A 26,117-nucleotide genomic window follows, 5' to 3' on the forward strand; every position below is an offset into this window, starting at 1 on the left:
CTATGACACGGCAGGCTGCTTTTGGATTTGGTGTCTCCCAGCACACAGCTGTTGGGGGAATGGCTGGGAGTCACACAAAGCCTGTGGCTCAGGTGTGTCAACCTCAGGTGTGATGCTGGTGTGAGTCTCCCATCCACTCTGGAGCCAGCCAGCGTACCCCTGCAGCCAAAAAGATGTAGTCTCAACTTGGTTTAACAAGTGTATCCTGGGACTGTGGGATACTGGAGTCAGAAAGGGACCTTAAATGACCTAATCACAACCTTCATTTTACACTTGGGAAAACTGAGGCTCCAGCTAGGGAGTTGATTTCTCCAGGGTCAGTCACTCACAGTCAGAAGCCCTGCGTACCCTGGGTTTGGTACTCTTAAATGTCATCCCTGGGTTCAGGAAGGTGGCATAGGGTAGAGGGTAAGGAATAGACAAAGAAAAGAGAGTGAGTAAGGAAATTTGCAGGAAGGAATATTTTCCTTTGTAGTTCATGTGGGTTTCATTATTCTTTGTATTGCAATCAGAAAAGACATCAATGTAATGTTTTCACCACTAGAAATGTGCAAATAGAAATGAGAGGACATAAGACAATTGTGTATTTCCTAGATCAGCACTTTTCAAACTCTCCAGTGAGAGACTGGTTTTTGTTTATTTCTAACTGACTAGCTGATATTTCTGTAAATTACTAGAAAAATGAAATGCAAAAAGCAGACTTTCAAACTACAAGTCCACACTTTCATTACTTAGAGACAAGAGACATAAGATTCTTCCTATAAAGTTGATGGACACTCAGCCTCAATCCCTGTGCTCAGTGGACATGGTAGGGTCTGCCCATCAGCACTTGTCTGGGGACCACACTCAGGTGGCGCTGTTCCTGACCTCCTTTTCCCTTGTATTTTGCACATTTGTCTGGTTTCTCTGAATTGGACCTTTATGATATCAGTGAAGGGGATCTGGGCATGTGTTATTCTGGACAGGCACTTTTTGTGCTGAATAACAATTTAAGAAAATACATTAAATATTCCCTTATGCTAAAAAGAAACAAGTTCATAATAATTAAAAAGAAAACCAGAGCTCTTGGAACACTGTATGGATTCATATTGGGAACATAACTGTGGTTTAAGTCTCTTGAAGGGAGGCTTAATTTGGGGACGTGTTTGCTTTACTTGGTTTGAGTGTAAAGACGATTGAAAATATTAGGCGTTGCCAGTTGTCCATAAATTTAAACTCTATCAATTCTTGTGTCCTCTGAAAGGCCTGTGAACTGTGTCAGTGCATCGGTTAGGAGTAGGTTTGGCCAGATTTAGGAACTTAAAAATACAGAACACCCAGATAAATTTGAATCTCAGACAGGCAATGAATAATTTTTATAAGTATGACCCAACTATTCCATAGGACATATCATATGCAATATTTGGAATATAATTATATTAAAAACATACTTACCATTTTTCTGAAATTCGAATTGAATTGGGTATGCTGTATTTTATATGGTAACTCTAGTTAGTAGTATCCTTTCAGCTTAGACTTCTGCAACTCTGGATTTTTCTAGCGAGAGGAATCAGTCTAGCCAATCAAATCTGGACACATCAACCCAACTTGCTTAGCTATTGGCAGAATGAAGCTGGACAGTTGATACAAAGTGATGATCTTCCTTTTAGAAAAATGTTTCCCATGTAACAAAGCAGCTATTCATCTTTCTCTACTTTGAGGCTTTTAGTTTGGGGTTTTCCAAAGCTCTGGTCCCACTAATGGCACAAGTCATGGCAGACGGTGTACTTGTAACAACGGCCTCTAGAATCTGCCAGTTATATCAGGACCAAATTGACTCAATGGACTGGAAATAGTGACATTCTTTGCACGGAAATATACAGGGAGGCATAGTGATAAACCAAAAGAAAAAAACATTCTTGGTTTCTACAACATATTGTAAACAAGCTGGCAGAGCTGCATCAATATTTTTTACAAATAAATTCAATGAGAAATGTAGAAGTACAAAGGCAGAATTAGTTGAAGATAAAAATAAACTCTTAGATACAATGCAGTTTTATTTTAATCCTTCTGAAGCTATGTCCTCTGCCTTTGGTTGCCGTTATTTTTTCATTACCCTCACTGAATAAGAGAATAGGTCTTTAGGTCTTTTTTTTTTTAAGACAATGGCTTTTTAATATTTTAAAATTAATTTATTTTAAAAATATTTATTTATTTATTTGACTGTGCCAGGTCTTAGTTGCAGCATGTGGGATCTTCATTGTGGCATGTGGGATCTTTAGTTGCAGAGTGCAGGATCTAGTTCCCTGACCAGGGATCGAACCCCGGGCCCCTTGCATTGGGAGCACAGAGTCTTAACCACTGGGCCGCCAGGGAAATCCCAGTCTTTAGGTCTTAAATGAGAGTTTTGAACTTTTTTTGATGTCGAATTGATGCTTCCAGACTTTAAAGACTTAAACTTTTCTTAAATTGCTGTCTCAGGTAAGGAGTAAATGGCTACTTAAAATACACATGTAATTCATTTTGATATCGTCACTTCTGGGAGTTTAAAAATTTCCTCTCAACTAATAATAAAAACCTTACTTAGAAATATATATATATTTTTAAACAATGTTTATTTCACTTAATGAAACATGCTGATTTTAAGACAAATTGGAAAATGCCAAAATTTGTCAAAAAGAAAAGTAAAATCACCAATAACCTCACCAGAAAGGGAAAGTTTCACTGTTGTTATTTTGATGCAGTTCTTCTATTGTCTATGTGTTTATATTTCGTAGTTGAAAACCTACTGCATGTACAATGTTCTGTTTTTTCTGAATTTTTATTTTTTCCATTAGCTATTCAAGTTAAGCATTTCCCATATTGTTAAAATGTTTTCTAAGGATCATTTTAATGGTTGAATTATACTTTATACTGTAATTTATTTAATCACCTAGAGTTGGACATTCAGGTTTCTCTAGTTATTTACCATTAAAATGCTAATGATGATCTCTTTTAGATTCTTAGAACTGAAGTTACTGGGTGAAAAGGATGGAGATTTTTAAGGCTATACATTTTGTTCAGTAGACATTTAATAGAAATGTATGAGTGTCCATTTCATTGACCTTCACTGCTGCCATATTTTCTTTCATTTTATTAATACATTCTCCAGAGAAACACAAGTAGTCAGATATGTATTTGCATATATATATATATATATATATAGAGAGAGAGAGAGAGAGAGAGAGAGAGAGAGAGAGGGAGGGAGAGGGAGGGAGAGAAAGAGAGCAAATTATTTTAACGGATTGGCTCACATGAGTGTGGGAGCTGGCTAATCACAAAACTGTAGGGCAGGCTGGCAAGCTGGAGATGCAGAGAAGAGCTAGTTGAGTCTTTAGTCCAGCTGTAGTCTGGAGACAGACTTCCTTCCTTCTCGAGGGACCTTAGTCTTAACTCTTAAAGCCTTCAACTGATTGGATGAGACCTACCCACATTATGGAGGGTAATCTGCTTTACTTAAAGTCTACTGATTTAAGTGTAAATCATGTCTAAAAAATACCTGGCAACAACATCTAGACTGGTGCTGACCAAACAACTGGGCACCATAACCTTGCCAAGTTGACACATGTAACTGTGTATTAACCATCACATCTGTCATCCAAATAGAGTTTATGCTGTATGACAGACAGTCATGCTCTTTCTTTCCAGTTTGCTATGAAGACATAAGTGACTTATTTAGGATGTTTCTGTATACTGTGAGTTTTATGTTTTAAACACAAAGGTTTTCTCATCCGATTTTGGAGTAAAGCATTTAAGATTTCAATCAAGGACACTGAGGAAAGAGCCTGAGTTTGGACCTTATACAGAAATGAGGCAGAAGTGTTCCTCTACTACGTGATAACTGGGTGAGTGTGGATCAGGTAGTTAAACCTGATCCTTCTCAATTTTGTAAATTGTGAAAAATCATACCCACTTCCCAGGTACTTGTGCGTTTTCGCTGAGGAAACATTTATAGGCATCTCCTCCAATGTCTAGTATGTAGCTGTCCATCTATATCTGTGTTCATTTACTTCTTTGCCTTCTTTATCTCTTAACTAGTTAACACCACACCCCAGTACTCACTCCAAATAGTCAGTGAAAGAACACTTTCCTTCTGAGTGTTCAGTATGATAGCAGTTCTCCTCCCATGAAAAAACTTTTTTTTAAATTTTATTGAAGTATAGTTGATTTACAATGTATTAATTTCTGCTGTACAACAAAGTGATTCAGTTATATATATATATATATATATATATATATATATACACACACACATCCTTTTTCATATTCTTTTCCATTATGGTTTATTACAGGATATTGAATATAGTTTCCTGTGCTCTACAGTAGGACCTTGTTGTTTATCCATTCTCTATATAATGGTTTGCATCTGCTAATCCCAAACTCCCAATCCTTCCCTCCCATACGCCCCCTCCCCCTTGGCAACCACAAGTCTGTTCTCTATGTCTGTGAGTCTGTTTCTGTTTTGTAGATATGTTCATTTGTGTCATATTTTAGATTCCACATATAAGTGATATCATATGACACTGGTCTTTCTCTGTCTGACTTACTTCACTTAGTATGATAATCTTTAGGTCCATCCATGTTGCTGCAAATGGCATTATTTCATTCTTTTTTATGGCTGAGTAATATTCCATCATATATATGTACCACATTTTGTTTTTCTGCTATGATGGTTAATATTTATTTATATTTTATATTCTACGAATTTCCAGAACATTTTTGAGTTAGGTTACAGTAAAAACATACACAGAGTTATTTAAAAGTCATGTTTTGGAAAAATATTTAAGGACATGGAAAGGTAATTGTTATATTAAAAAAGTTACACAGAGTTTCCACAATATTTTCACAGCTTTGTAAAAGAGAATATATATCTAACCTGGAAGAACATATACCAAAATTTTAAGAGGAATGATTATCTTTGAATTGTAGTATTTTAAAATTTTCTTTTCGCTTTTCTGCATTTCAAAAATACAATGTATATCATTATTTTTGCAATCAGAAAAACATAATGTTATAAACGTACATGCATACATATAATAGGATAGAGGTGAGAAATAGCATAGAGAAAAGAAAGTCAGTATATTTTGTTCTCCTGAATAAATGAATCTAAAATTTACAAGACTTGTTCATTTCCTGAGGCTTATAAAACAGCTACAAATTGTTCATGCTTAGTGCTTTAATTAATACATGCAAATTTTTTTTAACATCTTTATTGGAGTATAATTGCTTTGCAATGTTGTGTTAGTTGCTGCTGTATAACAAAGCGAATCAGCTATATGTATACATATATCCCCATATCCCCTCCCTCTTGCGTCTCCCTCCCACCTCCCTACCCCACCCCTCTAGGTGGTCACAAAGCACCAAGCTGATCTCCCTGTGCTGTGCGGCTACTTCCCACTAGCTATCTATTTCACATTTGGTAGTGTATGTATGTCCATGCCACTCTCTCACTTTGTCCCAGCTTACCCTTCCCCCTCCCTGTGTCCTCAAGTCCATTCTCTACATCTGCATCTTTACTCCTGTCCTGCCCCTAGGTTCTTCAGAACCACTTTTTTTTTTTTTTTAGATTCCATATATATGTGTTAGCATACTGTATTTGTTTTTCTTTTTCTGACTTACTTCACTCTGTATGACAGACTCTAGGTCCATCCTCCTCACTACAAATAACTCAATTTCGTTTCTTTTCATGGCTGAGTAATATTCCATTGTATATATGTGCCACATCTTTATCCATTCATCTATTCATGGACATTTAGGTTGTTTCCATATCTTGGCTATTGTGAATAGTGCTGCTATGAACATTGGGGTGCATGTATCTTTTTGAATTCGAGTTTTGTGCAGGTATATGCTCAGAAATGGGATTGCTGGATCATATGGTAGCCCTATTTTTAGTTTTTTGAAGAACCTCCATGCTGTTTTCCATAGTGGCTGCACCAATTTACATTCCCGCCAGCAGTGTAGGAGGGTTCCCTATGAAACTTCAGTTTTTACTTTTTGTGAATATGTTTCGTTTCACCTTCCATGATTTCCTAAAGTAGCATGCATTAAGCACTGATGAGTAAATAAGATGATTTTAGATAATTATTTATTCATTTATTTAACACACATTTATTAAGTGTGTATTAAATTCCAAGGACTGCTCTAGGTGCTGGGGATATAACAGGGAACAAGACAAATATGCTCCTTTCCCTTGTGGAGCTCAGATATTAGCGGGGGTGCTACTCAAGCAAGGAAACCAATGAATACAGAATCAAACGACAAGTAATGTTGGATTAGTCAGGGTAGGCTAGGTGATGCTGTGGTAAGTCACCAAATCTCAATAGCATAATCCAACAAAGGTTTACTTCTCATGCATGGCAAGTCAGTGGCTGGTCCAGGTGACTATTCAAGGCAGCTGTTCTCACCCCTCTGAGATGCTTACTCCATATCAGCACATTCTTGCCTCAGAGAAGAGTGGACTGGAGAATTAAACAGCAGCAGTTAAAGTTTTTGTGGGTGTCGCTCGTAAAAGCTTCATATTTTATTGGGCATAGCAAGTCATGTGGCCATTCCTACTTTCAGTGAAATGGAGAAGTGTGAGTCTTGCTAATCCTAGTGGTAAAGGAGGTCCAGATGTGCCCGCCACAGTATTGAGTGCTACGAAAAATGTATATAGAGAGTTGGTGGACAGTGTGCATTTTTTAAAAAGATAATGGAAGCAAAATAAACATGAGCCTTGTGTATATTATTGCTTAGAATTCTAATAAAGTTCACATGGATTTCAGAAAAAATTGGGTCAACTTAAAGAAAATTATTTTTATTGTTTCAAATTGGTACTCAGATATGAGAAAAAACATTAAGGTCATTTGTGAATGGTTGAAGTTTGAGACATATTGATTTGTTAAATCTACTTGAGGACATGGGTAATAATACCGTATTTATACTGGTACCCTCGATTTTTTAGGCCCAGAATAGAGGCTCAATAAACTGTTGTTGAAGTTAATATTGTTCATTGTTTTAAACTGCTCTTGCTTTTCTACTTAACTGTCTTGAACTATAGTCCATTGTAGTTTTGTCTTGAGGCTTGAAATTTTCTTCCAAGGCCAATTTTTATTGTCTTTATCTACATTAATATTTTTACATTCAATTATCGTTTAAGTTTGGGCCACACATACTTGAATGGTAGTCTCTTTCTTCTTATTTGTCTCAGACATTTTCTTAAACCATTGGTAAGGATTCAGTAGGAGAAAAGAAAGTTGTAACATTAATGTTGGAATTTGCAATCTACCATCTTGTCTTTAAGAAAACAAACAAACAACTTTTATGTTTCATACTCATTTGGCAACTGCTGGGTTGGAAGGAGATTTCACAAATTTGAATAAAGTGGGCAGGAAATGCCACAGTTTTTGCCTTTTACGTTTTACTCAAGGTCATGGATGTCTTTCTTAAAGGTAAAATAGGATACTCCTTTTGAAGATAGTATGATTATGGTTTTTCCTTATATCTCTACTGTTCTTTTACTTTTGACTGAGTCTTTGTAATTTACAAAAATAAATCATCCAGGGCTTCCCTGGTGGTGCAGTGGTTGGGAATCCACCTGCCAATGCAGGGGACACGGGTTCGAGCGCTGGTCCAGGAAGATCCCACATGCCACAGAGCAACTAAGCCCCGGCGCCACAACTACTGAGCCTGCGCTCTGGAGCCCGCAAACCACAACTACTGAAGCCTGTGTGCCGCAACTACTGAAGCCCGCGTGCCTAGAACCTGTGCTCTGCAACAGGAGAGGCCACCGCAGTGAGAAGCCCACGCACCGCAACGAAGAGTAGCCCCCGCTCGCTGCCACTGGAGAAAGCCCGCACGCAGCAATGAAGACCCAACGCAGCCAAAAAAAAAAAAAATTAAAATCAGTCAGTCATCCAGAGAGGGGACCCAGTTCTTCTCTGGGTCAAGGGCAAACCAGAAGAGTCTCTGTCTCTGCCCAATTGCCCCTTATTTCAATACCATCACTTCCCCATCTCTGGATACGTGTCTGAAACATCCTCTCAATTCTGTTAGCCAAGAACTTGTCTTAAATGAGTGCCTCTCCAGTCTGTGCTGTGAATCACGTGAATCTATAAGAGTCCATGCCCTTTGATGCAGTTTGCTGCTTTGGGATTTGTACAAAATTTGTTTATTTGGCAAATGGCACACAGCTGGCTTCTGATTTAGAGAGTGCCTTAAACTAGTTCCCTCCTACCTTAACTTGATCGTTTAAATGGAAAATGCTGCAGCTCCAACAGAGCAGACATGATATAAAAACTATTTCTGACATGACTATCTTGCCCCTCGAATCTCCATGGCTACTGGGATCTCAGGGAAAAAAAAATAAAAAATGAATGAAACACAGGTTTTACCATCCTCACAAGGGCTAAACTGTCTTTACGTTATTTAAGAAAAGCTTTAAATGTTCAGTGAATGTTCTTAAGCTAATGACAATTAATGCCCAGAAAATACCGATAATCCAATGGAATAGAATAGATTTTGGGAAGCAGCAATTTGTGTAGAAATTGCTCACAGTATTGACACATACTGGGAACTTTGCATATAAGTGGGCTATAGCGTACACTGAGAGGAGTTATTTATTTGGCTTTTTATTTGTAAATAAGGCAGTAGTCCTTTCCCTTTAAGGAGCATCTTGGCAGTTATGAATGAAAGAATACTGATGTCCTTTGTCCAAAGTGGCCACGTTGGCAGAAGCATCTTGGCAGTGATGGAGGAGCATCTTGGCAGTTATGAATGAAAGAATACTGATGTCCTTTGTCCAAAGTGGCTGCGTTGGCAGAAGCCATCTAGGATCCTGATCCTAGGTGTCTTATAATTTGGAGGAACCCCAATCTTTCATTTAGGAAGACAGCATTCTGTAGTTGAAGATGCTTTGGATAGAGTCCTGGCTGTACTGTTAACCATCACTAATTTAGCTTTCCCCACCAAATTCCACCAAGGCTTGTAGATCTTGTCCCAGCCTCATTCTCTACTCTTTACTCCTCTACTCTTTACTTGCTCCCTTCCAGCCCCTGCACTATATCTGGCACATTCCAAAGACACATGCTTGCTGCCAGGCTTTCTGTTCTTACTGGTCCTTCAGCCTGGGATGCTCTTCTCCAGGTGCAGGCTTGTGTTTATTGAGCAGATCCAATAAGTACCAAGGTGTTATCAATGCTTCACGTTTAACTCAGTGAATTCTCATAATAACTGTATGAAGTGGGCAGTGGCATCGGTTGGAGGAGGCACCTTGTTCTGATCTGTGTAGCACTATATCCCCTGCACCCAGAAATGTACTGAAAGTTGGATATGAGTTGGGTTAGAGTTGTTGCTGATATTTAAGATGTCTTATTCTTCAGACATTTACGGAGCAACCATTTGGTGCCAGATGCCATGCCAGTTTTAAAAAAGATGAAGGTAAACAAGAATGATGGGACCTCCTCCTTTCCTGCTTTTCCTGATGCTTTTAGAGCATCGTAGAGAGAACAGGCAATTCATAGGTAGTGACATAGGATGAGCATTATATTAGGGTAAATACGAGGTGCTGTGGGAAAGCCAGAGTGCATAGGAAGCCACTGGGTGTGGGTGGTGCTGAGACCAAAGGGCGGGCTGGAGGATCTGCTGAAGGTGGGTCTGGGAGAGCCCCCCTGGCAGAGGGGATGACCGAAGGCCCTGAGAGCACAGCCCAGACCTGAAAGCAGGGCAGTGTCACTCAGGCATCAGACATGGGGGACAGGGTCTACTGCCTGCCTCTGGAGAAGAAAGTTAGGTTTGTAAGTGACTTGAAAAGTATACCAAAAGTCAGGACTCTATTGTCTGAGTAGTGAGATGCTGCAAAGAATTTTAAAATCAATGTGATTTTTATTTAGTATCTGATTCAGTTGACTCTCTCCAGCTAGGTAAGTTGGAAGTAGTTCCATTTTCTAGATGAGACCTCTGAGTCCCAGAAGAACACATAAACATTGGCAGACTTGATTTAATTTTCTCAGTGACAGGGCTTCTACCTCCTACTCTCCACCCTCTCCCCTTCCTTCCTTCTGATCGTCATTCTTGTCAAAAGTCAAACATAAAACTGTGTGCCCACCATCCTGATCTGTCTCCAAGGAACCTACCTGCACTCACAGGGCTCCCAGGAACCAGACCCCTGCGGGAAGCCCATTGCCCCAGGGGTAGTAGGGCTTGTACATGGGACCGCATTCTCTGGTCTTCTTGCCTAGGAAGCTGGATTTGTACCAGGAACCTTTCATCTGAAAAGGCAACTCTGGGCTGGGGAGAATACAGCCGACTTGACAAAGTCGAGAGGAGTTCAGTGCTGGTCTGCCCACGCTCTGGGCATGCGTGAGCCCTCAGCAAAACACAGCTGGCACGTCTAATTTTAGCCTCGCCTGCCTTGAAAAGGGACCCTTTAAGGAAATATATTTCCTCTGAAACAATCTGTATTATACTGTAGCAGCTGATAGACACGTCAGAATACTACTTATTATTGGTGGAGAAACACCCTGCCAAGTGATTATGATTTTTGTTCTTTGTGTTTGTGTATGATGATGTCAGGAAAGTGATTAAAGCCTCCATGAATCATAAAGAGATAGACAGTGAGAGAAACAGTGATTTTATATATCAAGACGATCATAAACCGAAGGGGACACCTCTTTAGATTTTTACAAAATGGATGTAATGATCAGATTGATTATTTCTGCTGTGATAAGTTGCTGATTGTGATCTGATGATGCCTGGCTTGTTACGAGCAGTCCTGGAGTAGACTACAACATTTCTTCAGTACTTACCATCCTCCACGTTCTCCGAGAAGTAAAAGGTTAGTTTCTAAAGCAGGTCTTGGATTCCTTCGGCTTTAGTGCGTTCACAGGTTTTGAAAGCATCCGGGACACACTTTTTCCATTTTCACCAGCAAGCTTAGCCCGTCTGCCTTGATTTTTTCCTTTCTCTCCCTTCCTCCCTTCGTCCTCCTGTCCCTCCCGGGGTCTGCTGTGTTTTGTTTCGCAGTGTGGCTTACCTTGAAACTTGGCAAGCAAAGCAAAGAAGGCAGCTCTTGTGCGGGGTTGATGGAGGGAAGGATAAGGAATCATCCGCCGCCCACATTTGAGTTCCCCGGGATCAGCGGCAGCGGCAGCAGCTTTGCTGCAAAAACCGCTTTGCTATTCGAGATAGCCAGTAGAGGGAATCGGAACTTTGCTTGCAGCAGGGGTTGAAGCAGCCTTTTTTTTTTTTTCTTGGAGGAAAGACTGCAGCCTTCTGGACTGCGTACGCTGCTCCCTGGAGGGGCTCTCCGGGTCCCACCCACTGGCTGGAAGGAGGGGACGTGAATGAAAGGACAGGACAAGCACCGAACACCATGTCACTCTGGGAGGGACACAGCAGCAACTGAGCTGTGAGAGGTTTTTTTTTTTTTTTTTAGTTTTTCTTTTCCCCTTTCTTTTTCTTTCTTCCCTCCCCACTTTTCTTTTTTCTTTTTCTTTCTTTTTTTTTTTTTTCGTTTTCTTTAAGGTGGGGAAAGAGACACACAGGAGACAGGAAGCTGATCTGCAAGATTTCCGAGTTGTGCTAAAAGGACTTTGATTTTTTTTTTTTTTCCTTTACAAACGTTGGCAATTGACATCACTACGGACAGCCGGGTAGAGAACAAACTGCCTCATCCCAAGTGGACCCCAGGCGAGAGCTGGGGAGGCTGTGTGGGGGTTTTCCTACAAATCCCCCACCTCCCTCTTTTTTTGGTGTGTTTCTTTTTAAAATTCTTGCTGTGTTGGAACTAGTGAGTGGTGGAAGACTCTCCGAAGCCTCATCAGTCATCGGGACTGTCAGGAATAGTGGTTCCAGAGGAAGCTCGGCCTGGGGCACATACCCTGTCATCCAGTTCCCTGCCTCGGAGATAGAGATTCCAGCTACATGGGCAAACGCCTGGATCAGCCACAAATGTACCCCCAGTACACTTACTACTATCCTCATTATCTCCAAACCAAGGTATGGCTCGCTCCACAGTCTGGCAGCAGTGGGGTGTCCTTCTGAACTTGGGATGGGAAACAGACAGGCATGGGAATTATTATTTACCACCTCCCTCCCCTTACCCCATCACCTCTTCCTGCTTCTTTGAAATTAGTAACATAGCAATGGAGTTAATGAAGCAGAGAAGGATATAAGAAGAAAGCAAGCCTGGAACTGGTGCTTTCTCTTTAAGAAGAGATAATAGTTTTACTTGAGTTCCTTTGTTGTTATTTGGCTGCCTAGGTGTTCCTGATATCCGTCAAGTCCTTGGCCGATGGGCAGGGTTGTTAAAAAGGAGATCATAACAGTGATGATCAGGCACAAGAATACAATTTCAGGGGCTTTTCTGGTGAGCTGTTCTTTGTTTGTGGCTCTAAAAGGTTTTTTCCCACTGGATAGGACACGCCGGGGTGGGGGCGACTCAAACTTTTAACCGCTGAGTGTAGCATGAAAGACGGGTGTGGGAAGGTACACGGTAACTAATTCAAGTCTCTTAGAGTTTGCTTGGGTACATTTTTGTGTTTTCTATGGCCTTATTTTATACTGAGGATGATCAGGATGCTAGAGAGTGAATTTAGGAGCTTTATAATAGATGTTCTTTACTTTTAGAAGCTAGATGTTGGCTGCCATCAGGAGGCCTGGGTCTTGAAAAACGATGAAATATACTGATGATAATTGGACATGAATTGGTTAAATACGTTAGGCTTTATGTGTGTGCTCAAATGATCATGAGGGGGCCAGTGGCAAGACCACCTCACTGAACAGTGGGTCATGCCAATCATGAACTTTATCCTGCAGTTCAGACATGGAAGACTCTCAGGTGTGAAATCTCTGCTCCAATTTGTCAATTACATCGGACTTAATTTCAGGGGAAAATGTTGGTTGTTCCCCCTTGAATGCATGGATTGTATTCCTTTATGGATGATATTATTTTATATTGCATTAGCCAGACTCTACCGTGTTCTTGGTAAATACGCCAGGAGTGAACAAGGCATGCCTGAGTGATCTGTGCTGTCACCAGGACTGGGTGCTGTGATTTGGGTTTGGTAATTCATGCCGTAGTTAGCTCTCATTTATTCTCTCTCACCAAACAATGCTGATTTGTAAACCAGATCAGGCAGCAGACTTTCAGTATTATATTAAAGATTGTTCTTTTTTTCCTTTCCTTTCTCAGTCGCTTTACAATTTGCCCTGCCCCTCCAAGGTCGACTCACACTGCTTTTTGCCTTTGTGAGCATTTAGTTTGGGCTGCTGCTGAAATAAATAGACCAGCCCGCCTGCTCCAGTGGCTAGAGTTTTAACTCTTTGGGGGATTGGGAAGAGAACGGCTGCCTGCCTTCCTCAAAGAAATGGCAAAGCAAGGACAAGTTAAAAGGAGAAATTTATAGTCATTTCTCATCCCCCAAAGAAACAGAAACAACAAACAAAGGTTGCATGAAAAATATTGCACATTCCATCCCCTTTAGTCATTTGGCTAAATTTTTCCAAATGTTTCAAAATTCATGCTTTCTTTTTGGTTCTCGTTTTCTCCGATGAAGTCTATTCAGAAAAGAAACTTTAGATCAAAATGAATGGAATAATTGCTTTTTGGTTTGAGATTTCTTTTAACCTATTGCTAGCAGGAAATAATGTCGGGCACGTTATATTAAAGACACAGGACCAGCTACACTGGTGGGAAGTTTGTGTGTGTGTGTGTGTGTGTGTGTGTGTGTGTGTTGTTTGGGGTAAAGAGGAAACATGGGGTGTTGAGGGAAAAGAGAGCTAGAAAAATAGAGAGGGAATTTAAAAATAAATCTGTTTTGGGGTCCTATGTAGTTTAGTGTTGTGTAGACAGGCAGCATCTGGATCTTGTTACTTTCAAGCTAGTCAAAGCCATCAACTTCTGGAACATTTTTAAAGAAGTTAGATCCATTAGGCGACCTCAGCTGATATTTGGGTAATCAGATCAGGGTGGTAGGGAGTACAAGATCAGCTACTTTGGCTATCATGGTAGTTCATATTGATTATTACGTTGTAAAATTTCGACAGTGCTGTGAAGTTGTCAAATATCATTACAGTGGCTCTGAAATGACAGACATTAATGACATTCCTGGAAGCTGAAGATATGAAAATGTGCCCTGTTTGGGAACTTAGGCACTCAGGGAATGGGAGGAAGGGTCAATGTGCAATATTTTAAAATATGGGAACTTTCTGACAGCATTCACACTGTATAATAAAGTCTCATCACACCCCAGCATAGCATGAAAACAACCGGGTTGTTTCAGTAGCACTTTCTGCTCCTTTTACACTTATATCTCAAAATATAACGTAGAGTAATTTTGAAGGAAATGCATGCTGCTTAGATTTATTTGCTAAGCCTAGGTGGAATTCCATAAAATCCACTGTCCTTCCAGCCTTGGCTTGTAGTTTTAATCCAATTTTAAAATCATTGCTTTTTAAAATGATGCTAATATGTAAAGAATATTTATGGTTGATAAAAATAGAATTCTGTGGTTGACAACAAAAATCATATTCTGGTGATACCGTGCCTTAAACTGTTCTCTAAGTTCAGGTGTTTTTAACTCACCCACGAAAGCTATTTGCTGACATTAGTTTGGGTTGGAAAATCTTCATGGGATGTTTATTATTGTATTCATTCAGAAAATGCCAAAATACTGAGCCTTCTCTTTCTACCTAAATATGTGTGTTAAATGCAGCTGCTATTTTCTTATGATAAAACAAAATGAAAACGGATTTTGAAATAAATGCAACTGTCTTCCATTTCCTCAAATGCAATTTAAGTTTTAGAAAAACTTGTGACACTTCCCTGCTTTCTCTGCTCCCCTTATTACCCATCACATTAGAACCAATCTCTTCACTTTGTTGCTTCAAAAGAAAAAAAAAATAGAAATAAGATATTTATATATTTATGCTTTTGTTTCTTTGAAAAAATTTCCAGATGCTTAAAATGTTATATTAGAAAAATGTATGGGTAAGTCAAATAAAAGGAAAACCCATGGCTGACTTGTAGCTGTTGTACCTTGTAGTAATGTGGGTATAACATGCTTACTCTCCCAGACCTCACATTCAAAGTTGTCACTTGTCAATCTTCCTTTTGACCGATTTTGTTTTCCTAGCCAAAGAAGCAATTTCTAAAAAGAACATTACTTTTATTTAGAAGTAATGAAGAAATTTTGGTGACATGTCATAATATTTCAATAAGAGACATAACTGGATTTTAAAAAAAGAGTTTCATCAAAACGAATTTGCTGTTGGAAAAGCCACCCATAATAATCAGCAAGTTTTAGAGAAAGGAGATCAAAAAATAGTTTCTTAGCTTAATGATAATATATGTAATGATGTTTGCTTAAGTTGTAACATAATATTTCTCAAGAATTTTGTTACAGCCCATTCCAAATAACCAACCTGTTGCTATTGCATTATGAGACCCAGGGTGAATTTCAATCTGAATTCGAGGTACTTTGGGGGTGTTTTTTTTGAAAAACAAATGAGTTGAACTGGGAAAGCTAAAGAGTAAAACGTGGTCACAGCCTGGTGAGTTGATATTTTGCAGTTGAGAAATAGATATTTCTCTTATATGTGATATTTAGAAAACTTTAGTCATCTTCATGAAACTTAAAACTCACCCAAGCGCACACAGCAAGTTTGTCTTTTCTTCCTTTCCACGCCCTTGCCAGATCACTCTATTTCTCCCAGTTCAGTGCAGTTTCTAATCACTCTGCTTTTTCATCAGTCTGCTGCCTGCCCTTCTTTGGCCATCTGCTTCCTCAGAAGACCTTGAAGAAAGGGGTTCAGACCATGGAACCCTGTCCAGGTCTCCCTGGCTGGTGGTACTCAAATTCTGTTCAGAGCCTGGTGTGAAGTTGGGGTCAGGTGGAGGAGTAATTCATCACCAGCACACTGATTTCAGGCTGAATTTCCAGCCATCTGCAGCTGGACAGCCGCCCGGCTCTAAATGTCTAGCTGGACCCCAGTTGTGCCATGAAAAGAGCAGACACTTGAAAACACAAGGCCAGGGCGCCCTGCAAAGGAAGAGGGAGCCTCCCCGGGGGGCCAAGGATATTCTTAAAGATGTGAATGTACAGGTCCTACAAAAGCAAAACAAAACAACCCTTCACACATTCCTCGCACATGAAAATGTAGAAAATCTTGCAGAGGGAGGGAATGAGTTTAGAATTTCCTTAGTACTTCCTGCCTCAGATTTGCATTGATAGTCAGAGTTGGTAACTTGCCAGTTACCAACCAGTTTTGTATGTTTCAGCCTTGAAAACTCCCAGGTACTGTTTTCCTTTGAAGGACTGAAACATATAAAACCAGTTTTCTAAAAATCTTACAGCAAGAGAATTTTTAGGAATAACTCCACATATTTCTTTCACTGCAGGGGGGTTATATGATAGCATGAAATGATGATCGATCTTATCTCCTGTTAGAATGTGTACTATTTTAATTGGTTTTAAATGAGAGAAACAGAGAAACAAGAGGCTACCTTGCCTTTTCAATTTGGTTTTTTTTCTTTACTCCTCCAAATCTTTGTTTGCATTGGGATTTTCTTTCTCTAATGTCGTCATTGTTTTCACAACACTAAGTTTGGTGCCTACTAAAAGGAGTAGAAATGTAAAAAGTTCATGCTTTTTTTTTTTTTTCCCCAGAATAATTCCAAACTTAAGGGAAACACTGTGTATATTTCTTTGAACAGTATCTTTCCAACACATTTTCCTTTCACTTTCTCTCAATTTGGAAAAAGAAAAACAGAATTATAACTCAAACCTATTTCCATGAAGTACTAAAATGTATTTGAGGGCTGGAGGTAGGGGCCACGTGAAGGAAGAGGCCAAAGAGAAGGAAGGATGCACATCATTCCAGGTCTTTCTGGCTCCAGGAATTATGGAAAGCTTCGTTTTTGCACTAATATGATTTACACAATCCTTTTTGACATTATCAGTCTTTTTGGCAGAGAGAAGTCTCAGTCACAATGATGCCCATGCCAAATTCTAAGAAAACCAGGGTTTTCCTTTAAAAGAAAATCTTTGGAGTGTTGGACTTCTTATTCAGAGTAAATGGTTGATGTTTATCCAAAATTGACTTCAAGTACTACATTAAAATTGTGTTTTGTAACAGCCTCATAAGCCACAGCTGTATGTGATTAAATAGTGTAATATCAAAAGCATGTGAGAAGAGACATTTTTATGCTATAGCTGTTCGCAGCAAGAGTACAGATGGGGCTGAGGGGAGCCCAAGAGCAGAAATGTGTGTGGTGATACGTGTGTTGTTGAGGATATGTTATGATACGTTGTGTTGAGGGTACGTGTTGCTATTTTTGGCAGTAGTGGGAAAAATGCTGAACTATCTTGGATGTGATTAAAAATATGCTATTTGAAAATGGAAACCAACATAAAATACCAATTTTTATTTTAAATATGGAATGCCATTTCATTGCAAAACTCATAGTTACTGAATGGATCTGAAAGAAATACAGATGGAAAGATGAAAGTTATTCCCATGAAGCACACATTCAAAAAGTAAAAGTGAAGTTTTTCCTTTCTGTTTTGAAATTATAAATGGTTTTCTTCTCTGTTTCTTTGCTACTTTAATCTATGGAACTATTGTAAGAAAACCTTCAGGCCATTTATCCCTAAACAAAAGAGTGATACATGGTAAGGATCAGTGACTTAGAGCAAAATAGGTGGCAGTGTGATTCTTTTTTAAGATGTTTGAGAATATGATATTCAGTTTGGTATGAATATGAAAATTTTGTTGCTAGTGTTAAAAATTACATAGTCACACAAGGAGACAACTTTTGTTTATTTTTCTTTAGCAGGGATGTTATAGTAAAGAGGCTTTAACTACAGTGTTTTTGAAAGACTGTTCGTGAAAACTATAATCTCTTATCTTCTAGAGATTATCATTCTATAGGGTTACTAATACTAATAAAAGATTTTTTACTAAGTGATCATTTTCAGGGCCTTGAAAAAGCCTATAGAATTGGCTCTTTATTTTCAGATTTCAAACATTCGAAAGCAATTTTCAAAAGGCAAGGAGAGGTGTGGACCGAGGTAAGTTGGATTCTGTTTGTTTTGGTTTTGAATTTTTCTTTTTCAAGTTGATATTGGCAGAGAATTTGTTCACATAACTTTATTTTTCCATGTAGCTTTATTGGTCAGGAGCTATATACCATGTAGAATCAGATATCTGAATGAAGTTTTGCTGCTCAGAACATCAACCTCTAATATACATCCAATTTCTAGTGGATGGAGAGTAAATTATAAGACATTCATTCTGCTTTTCTTTGGGAGAATTCTCTGATTTGTGTGTCAGTGAGTTAGTTTCTAGGACAGGTTCCCTAAGATCCCTTCCAGGCTTAGCATTTGTGACTCTTGCTTTGAGATGGATGAGGCTGCTTTGATATATTAGGGATATTTGGGAGATGACCTTGGATTTGTGCCACTGATGAGTTTTTGTTCGGGTCCTCAGCGCTTTCTACAGAGCAGATCAAGCACTGCTTTGACGACTCTGGAGGCTTGACACATGAAACTGTCTGCATCCTTCACCACATCTAAATCCAGGGCACCCAGAGAAACACCCCCATTACCCAGGATTGGGTGGAGAGCAGCTCCCACGGGTGAGGCCAAGTGACAGGCACTCTTTAATCATCATTGCTGGCTTTGTCGTGGTTCAAGTTTTCTTCCTTGAGTGGGTAAAATTAGGCCTTATGCGAAGACTTGCTCTCTCCAGGTGGCGTAAGAGCTGAATAGTGATGCATGTGTTTGGCTAAACCAGTTGATTCATTGAGATCCTAACAGCCCGAGCTTCCCTGGTGGCGCAGTGGTTGAGAGTCCGCCTGCCGATGCAGGGGACACGGTTCGTGCCCCGGTCCGCGAAGATCCCACATGCCGCGGAGCGGCTGGGCCCGTGAGCCATGGACGCTGAGCCTGCAAGTCTGGAGCCTGTGCTCCGCAGCGGGAGAGGCCACAACAGTGAGAGGCCCGTGTACCGCAAAAAAAAAATGAATTAAATAAAATAAATTAAAAAAAAAAGATCCCGACAGCCCTAGTTTCATGAATGAATCTAAGAGTTCGTGTACATGTGGAAATAACAATTGATAGATGAAATGCTATTTTGACTGGAGTTTGCAAAACCTTCAAATCCCTGAATTTCTGAATAGTAACCTTTAAAGAGCAGGGAAAAAATACTCTAGTAACCAGAGTGCATGGTATTGTAGGAGAAAAATAATATCTTCTCCAGGACACATAAACAAAAACATTCTCTTTTCCTCTCTTTCTCACTAGGTACTCTTCTTGGTCCTCCTCAAAGCCCCTGTTACCTGAATTAATGAAAGTAAATGGAACCCTGAATTTTGTTTTCATGAATGACTAACAAATACCAGAAATAAACTAGACTACATACACAGTCAAGGCAACCCTGATAATATCCTTTCCTGTTGTGTGGAAAGTAAGGCATGATAGAAGTAAAATAAATCTCATGATATTCTAAATATTGGTAGTAAGTGTTTTGGGGAACTGATTTTTAACTTTTTCTAGAACTAGTTTTCTTATCATTATACCTTAGGGTTAAGAAATTGTCATGTATTGCCCAGATGCAGGTGACCTTCTGTTTATCTCATTCTTAACTGGTGGTTTTCAAGCTGAATATGGATCATGTATAGAATTTAACGAGAATTTTGGAGAAGTCTTCCTATTTTTATCTAGGGACTGCTATTTATCATAGTCATATTTCTGATTGATGACAATTTAGTGAAAAGGAAAATGGGAAACAGAATGCTATCTGGTTTTCTGGAACGGTTTAAGATTTCTTAAAAGGTTTTCTTATGTATACAAGTCATATTTGAGGCTATTACTGATGACTGTAAACTCTTAGGTTGCCACTTTTAAAACTTATTCACACAGATTGGATGGTGGCATCCTGGATATAACTTAGAACTAAGGTAACTTAAAATTCAAGCGAATATACATTTTTTCTCTCTTTCTTTATTTTTGCATTTTTAAGCAAATATACTTTTAAAGTCCCAAATAGTTTTTTAAAATCTTTCTTTCTTTCTTTCTTTCTTTAGCTATGCTGGGTCTTAGTTGTGGCATGCAGCATATTTTAGTTGCAGCACGCAGGATCTTCAGTTGTGGCATGTGGGATCTAGTTCCCTGACTAGGGATTGAACCCGGGCCCCCTGCATTGGGAGCACAGAGTCTTAGCCACTGGACCACCAGGGAAGTCCCCCAAATAGTTTTGAGTAGATGAAGTATTTGAAGAAGTGTGTACAAAGCTTGGAAGAAAATTTCAGACTGTTTTCAGGGGTATCATACAAGAAAACGATATGACATACCCATGATGTTGAATTTCTTCTTGAGAGATGAGAGAAGCAGATTATTTTTAGCTTGATGCTAGTCCCTTGAAGGGTTGTGATAGCTCCTGTGTTAGCCTTGGTCTTGGCTTTCGGCCCCTCGGTCTCTTGTCCATTGCCAGGCATACCAGTCGAGACTGTGCCTTCAGAAGTAAGGATGTTGTGTTGTAATCTAGGTAGGCAGGGAAATCGGAAAAGAATAAATTTCTGATGTTCTTTTCTCAATTTATTCCAAAAAGTTAACCATTGACTTTACACTTTATTATTCATCTGTTAGGACAACTGAACTTATGTTAGCAACAGGGAATTTTCCCTTTCTGGCTTGTTCTTGTGTTTAACTTTGTTGAAGTTAAACACAAAAAAGTTGAGGAAAAAGTACAAGGGAATAGGTCAGTGAACAGGGAAGAATTCTGATCTTTTAAACTTTTTTATTGAAGTATAGTTGATTTACAAGGTTGTATTAATTTCACCTGTACAGCAAAGTGATTCAGTTATACATATATATATTCTTTTTCACATTCTTTTCCATTATGGTTTGTTACAGGACACTGAATATAGTTCCCTGTGTTATACAATAGGACCTTGTTGTTTATCCATGAACAGGGAAGAATTTTCCTCCAAATTTAGCGATGTCCTTTAACAATGGGAGAAGTAAAGGGTCATTCTAAAACTTCCATATTTTCTGAACACTTTAGGGGCCTCCCACTTCTCAACAAATATATTAAACATATTAAAGTGTACTCATATTCCACATCAAATTATATTTTTTGTAATAAAATATGGGAAGAGTTTTTATTATTTTGCCACTAAAACTCTCTGAGTACCAGTAAATTCATTTATGTGTGCTTGTGAATTTATGTGCACTTACCATCTTGTATATGTAGGTGTTCTTGCAAAATGAAAAAAATCTAATCTACAGATCTTCTTGAGGTACAAAGAAATATTATTTCGGTCTCTACTAAATAGAACAATGAATAAAGTTGGCAATGTATTATGCTTTGTAGAAACAAACGTTTGCTAAATTTGGTTTCACAGGTTTCTTTTTTGTTTGGAGGCAATACATTTTTCTCATCTTGTCAGTGCTTTTGTGGGTCCCTAAAGTGGTCGGAGAGCCTGGAAAGCTGGCCATATCTCTACCTACTGTGACATTTTGGCATTCAAGATATCTCTGTATTTTAGTAATCCCAAATTTCCAGGGTGGGACATGTGTTAGAACAGCACAGTGTATTGGAAAATGTCATTAACATTCTTTGGCTAAAATATGTCACAAGCAGATACATTGGATTGACCTTTGGTGGTGAGAGCAATTGAGAGTTCCAGATCTGGGTGCCAGGTTCACAGAATTTTTTCATTGTGCAATTGGTAGAATTGTTTACCAATTGGCAAGAAAAAGAGCTTGACTGTAACAGGTGTTTCCCTGGGCTCTCAGCTTAGGGTCCAAGCAGGAGGCAAGTTCCTGGCACAGTAGTTATTTTATGGCATAATCTTTCTAAATTCTTCTGTTTCTAAATAGGGTCATGGGTTTTTTTACACGTATTAAAACGGCCACCTCCTCCTGTTCCCCAAGTCCATGATTATTCACCTTGGATGACTTCTCTTGGTTTCCAGAGGTCCCTGTCAACCCTGCAACATCTGTGTGCCTCTGAAAGCAGACATGTCTGCACATATGCACACCCCAGTCAGACCCACCATGACTTTCACAAGTGGGTGAGCACCCTGAAGATACTGCTTCTCTAGCCTTAAGCCAAGCACAATGCTTCCTTCATTTTTATTCTGATTTTTATTATTTTCAGTAATATAAGAAAACAAGGATGCCTGGTCCAGAGCATGGCCTTCTCCCCCCACCTCAGTCAAGAAGGACTTCTCTCTGTCTCTTTAGACCCCTGCATATGCTCACACCCGAAAACTCCCTCCCCTCCCACAATCTTGAAGGGAGAATTCTCATAATCACCCAATGTTTTGATTCTCCTCCTAATTACTCAGTTTTCCTTCCCAGCCCTCTAGCCAGATCTCACCAAATTTCATCAGCAGATTCAATGAATAAACTTTGATTTCTCTTTCACAAACATGAAACACACACACACACACACACATTTCTGGAAACTTTAAGAATTGTTTCGATGGTTCTGATTTTCTCTGAGGCTAAATGACCACTGAGAAATATGGAGAGGCAAAGTGGTCTTAAGGAGACATATACTCATTCTTTTCAGGTCTAATAAGTTTTTTGCTGCTAGCTGATGGCAAAAGGGGACGAGTCTCACCAAAATACAGATGACTAATAACTTTTACTTTCTTTCAAAAATGTAGTATCTTCCCATGATCTGAGATATATTGATAATGTATTATGCAAACTATATATATATTCTTTTTCCTCCGTTATTCTTGGTAGAATTTTTTAGAAATCTTATTGATAGATTGACTCTAATTTTTCCCCAATTTCATTGTTTATTGTTTATATTGTGGAAATTCTAATGATCCTCAAAGCTTGTAATGATGAGGCTGTCAATAGCATGGTAGAAAAAAATGGCAGTTCCATGATTTTAATTTTACAAGTGATTTAGGAGAAGCACCAAGAAAGATAAAACAAAGAAAAGAAGAAAGAGAAAATAAGAGGCTAATGTTATCAAGTTCTAATTTATTTTTGAAAATGTCTGGAATTTGACTATTTTTCTTTCCAAAGGCAAAGGATAAGAGCTGTTTGCGAAGGAAGTGATAGTTTAGGAATCAAAGAACCATCTTCGGGAAAAACTTTGATGTGAATATAGAACTTGATTTGGAGGAGTCATATAGTTGAGACTTTTGGTGTCTTGTGAAAAAGTAAAAAATTCAATGCTTCTGAGGACAGCTTAGTGCTTTGTTCTAGGACAGCTTAGTGCTTTGTTCTGCTTCCACATATCAATGCACTTGATAACTTCCAGCACCTGCTTTTCTTGTTCTGGTTTACCCATCACTCGTTCCTACCGACGACCTGGATAAAAGCCATATTGTTTTTGACTGGAAACAAGGGTGTTTTTTAGAAGAATATTGAAATAAAATTTTTACACGTATTTGAAATTTCTATGTATAAAATATTCATATAAAATTTTTATCTGCTCAAAAATATAATCATGAGTGAAGCTCTGTTGTTCTATGTAGAAAGGATCTGGCTTTGAGTGGGGTAATCCAATAGAATAAGTTATAAAACCAGCAAAGCAGTATTGGCATAAGAATTGTACAATGCTAAACAGATGGCAGTGATGTTTAAGGGCCACTGATGTGCCCAGGGATCCACAGAACTGTTGAATTGAAGATATGAATGCAGTCGTGCTTAAGTACCCTGACTCTCAGCACATTCATATGTTAGAGGGTGGGTCCTGGTGAACGAGTGTCTAGATTTCAACATGGTCATTGCAGTTTAGGTCAATAGAGGTCCAAGAAAAGTTAGCTATTATTGTTATTATTATTCATGATCTGTCTTTTCTGCCAAGTTCATTTTACTCACTTCTCCATCCTTATTCCTTTAGGATGTCTGTCTGCAGTGACCTCACATTTACACTGCATCCTCTCCATCTCCCTGCCTTTCCCAGATTGTCCTTCCTGGGAAACTAACTCTTTTCTTTCTGTTTCACAGCTTCCACTCCCCTTGCCCTTTCTGTCTCACCCCTTTTCTCCTATCCTCAACTTGTCTGCTATGGATTTGCCTTCTTTGCCTCCCTGCCTTTAGCTCCTAAACTTCTTCCTACTTTTTGTTCTCTTTGCTCTCAGTTTCCTCCTATCTTTTTAGTTATTACTTTTTATTTTTTCCCATTTCTTTCCAAGGTAGAGTGGATTGGATTTTGACTTTCTTTTCTTGCTTGGTTGTAAATCTATTTTTGGCTTTCAAATATACCTTTACTTATCAGGATCAGATTTGTTTCAGAGTTAGTCTGTGAACCCCCTGAAGACTAGGACCACAGGGTCTTCATCTTTGAATGCCCCGCAGGATCCAGTAGAGCGCCTGGTGCAGGCTGAGTGCATAACAGAAGGTTTTTAGTGTGTATTAATCCGTGTTGTTCAGTATGTCTCATGCAGTCCTCTGTTGCTGAAGGTAGTGATTTTTAAAACCAGAGTTGCTGAATGTTCCCTTCACCTCTGTGATGCTTTATGTCAAAAGGCATTTTGTATAGCATAAATAAGTCTTATTAAAGTAAATTCTTTTACATATACCAACTGATATATCATTCCCTACCCTACCTTTCTCCCCTGAAGCATGTGGGACACTAGGACCCCGGGACTGTTGGCTAGAGTTAGGTTATATACACAGCTAATGGGACACACTGTGATAGCATGTGAGCTAAGTCAGAAACTGCAATAGGAAGAGAAGAGAGAGAAGGGGAGAAAAAAGAGAAGAGAAGAGAAGAGAAGGGAAGAGAAGGGAAGAGAAAAGAGAAGAGAAGAGGAGAGAAGAGAAAAACTGACACAGTGTTGCTTCCCAAGATGCTGGCAAGAACATCAGAACGCATGCCAACTTGGAAGGACAGAAGTGTATTTCAAAGACAGCCAGTATTTGGAAATTGGGGATGAGAACAAGCAAGGAGGTCAGGACTAAATGGCAGTGGTGGTGGTTTGAGGGGACTGGAGAGGCCATTCCTGAGCAGTTGCCAAGACTGTCAGCTTGTATATGCAGCTTCCTTCCTTGGGTTGGTGGAGAGTTGGACATATCAGGAGGTGAACTCAGAAGACGCAGCTAGGAGATGGGTTGAGTGCTAGGCCCATCTTTTTGTCTATTTTTCTTATTTGAGACAGAGGATCTTGAGTATAATAGTCATATATTATCTCCCTATGCCATGTAAATATCCACAGCAATATGGATTTTTTAACTCAAAATTTTGAAAAGACAACTTCAAAGATCAAATAAGACTGACAAAATACCTGTTTTGGGAAAAGAAAGCTCTAGTTTCCCTATACAATTAACTAAGCAGGTATAAAGATATGTCCGAAGTAACGATAGATGATATAAGATGGGATTCTGATGTCAACTTCAAAGGCTTCCTCACTAAGGAATGTATGGAAACAATAGCCCAGTTCTGGCTGCAAACTGTGTTTTTGGTTTGGATGCCTCTTGATTTTTCCAAGTTGTGTTGAATCTCTTATGTTTGTTTTGAAGTTTTGTATTTTTTTTTTCTCTACCATGTTCTTTTTTTGCATCAAGGCTCTTATTACCATTTGTAGAAAATATAGTCTCTATATATGTAATTCCTCAACATTTAGTAAATTTTTCTATTGCAAAGTAATCCAGACTAATCATATCTAGTGAAACAACTCAAGATATATATTGAAAATATTAATAATCTTCTTCTGCATACCACACTGGTCAATGAAGAATTCTCAGAAATAACATGTTAATAAAAAATCATATGTGCCCTTCTATAACATTCTTTATGCTCATACAAACATACAATCAGATCTATGGTATCTGAGATCAAACTGAGCAGGTTATTTTACTCCTTTTTTCAATGGAAAACATACTTTGTGCATTCTCCCCAGTTCACTAGACATGTCCTTTTTGTTAATTGTCAGGGTAATTGTTTCTAGTGTGTTTGCATCACATTTTATGCAAGTATTGCCCATCGATGGGCGCGGATTTTTTTTGCCACCGTTTTGCCATTATGAATAATTTTACAATAAATGTATAAGGTACTCATTTCAGTACTGAAAATTGAATCATTTATCTTCTAGGCAGGTTTGCTTCCTTTTAAACACTGAAAAATGCCTTGATGAGTTCCTTATT

At 38.9% G+C, this 26,117-nt stretch overlaps 1 protein-coding gene across 14 annotated transcripts in view; it reads left to right on the forward strand.

The window, feature by feature from the left end:
• The first annotated feature begins 11,299 nt into the window (after positions 1-11,299).
• Positions 11,300-26,117, forward strand: part of RBMS3 (RNA binding motif single stranded interacting protein 3) — a 715,503-nt gene continuing 700,685 nt past the window's right edge. For 3 of the 14 annotated variants that reach the window (XM_033864512.2, XM_073810934.1, XM_019946974.3), the window contains exon 1: positions 11,304-11,994. In XM_033864512.2, the coding sequence (XP_033720403.1) occupies positions 11,920-11,994 (75 nt within the window). In that variant the 5' untranslated portion in view covers positions 11,304-11,919. Of the gene's footprint in view, positions 11,995-26,117 lie in introns of all 14 variants that reach the window. The other 11 variants (XM_073810931.1, XM_073810933.1, XM_033864510.2 and 8 more) reach the window with 8 other exon arrangements.

This window comes from Tursiops truncatus, chromosome 10 (genome assembly GCF_011762595.2).
Source record: "Tursiops truncatus isolate mTurTru1 chromosome 10, mTurTru1.mat.Y, whole genome shotgun sequence".
Lineage (NCBI taxonomy): Eukaryota > Metazoa > Chordata > Mammalia > Artiodactyla > Delphinidae > Tursiops > Tursiops truncatus.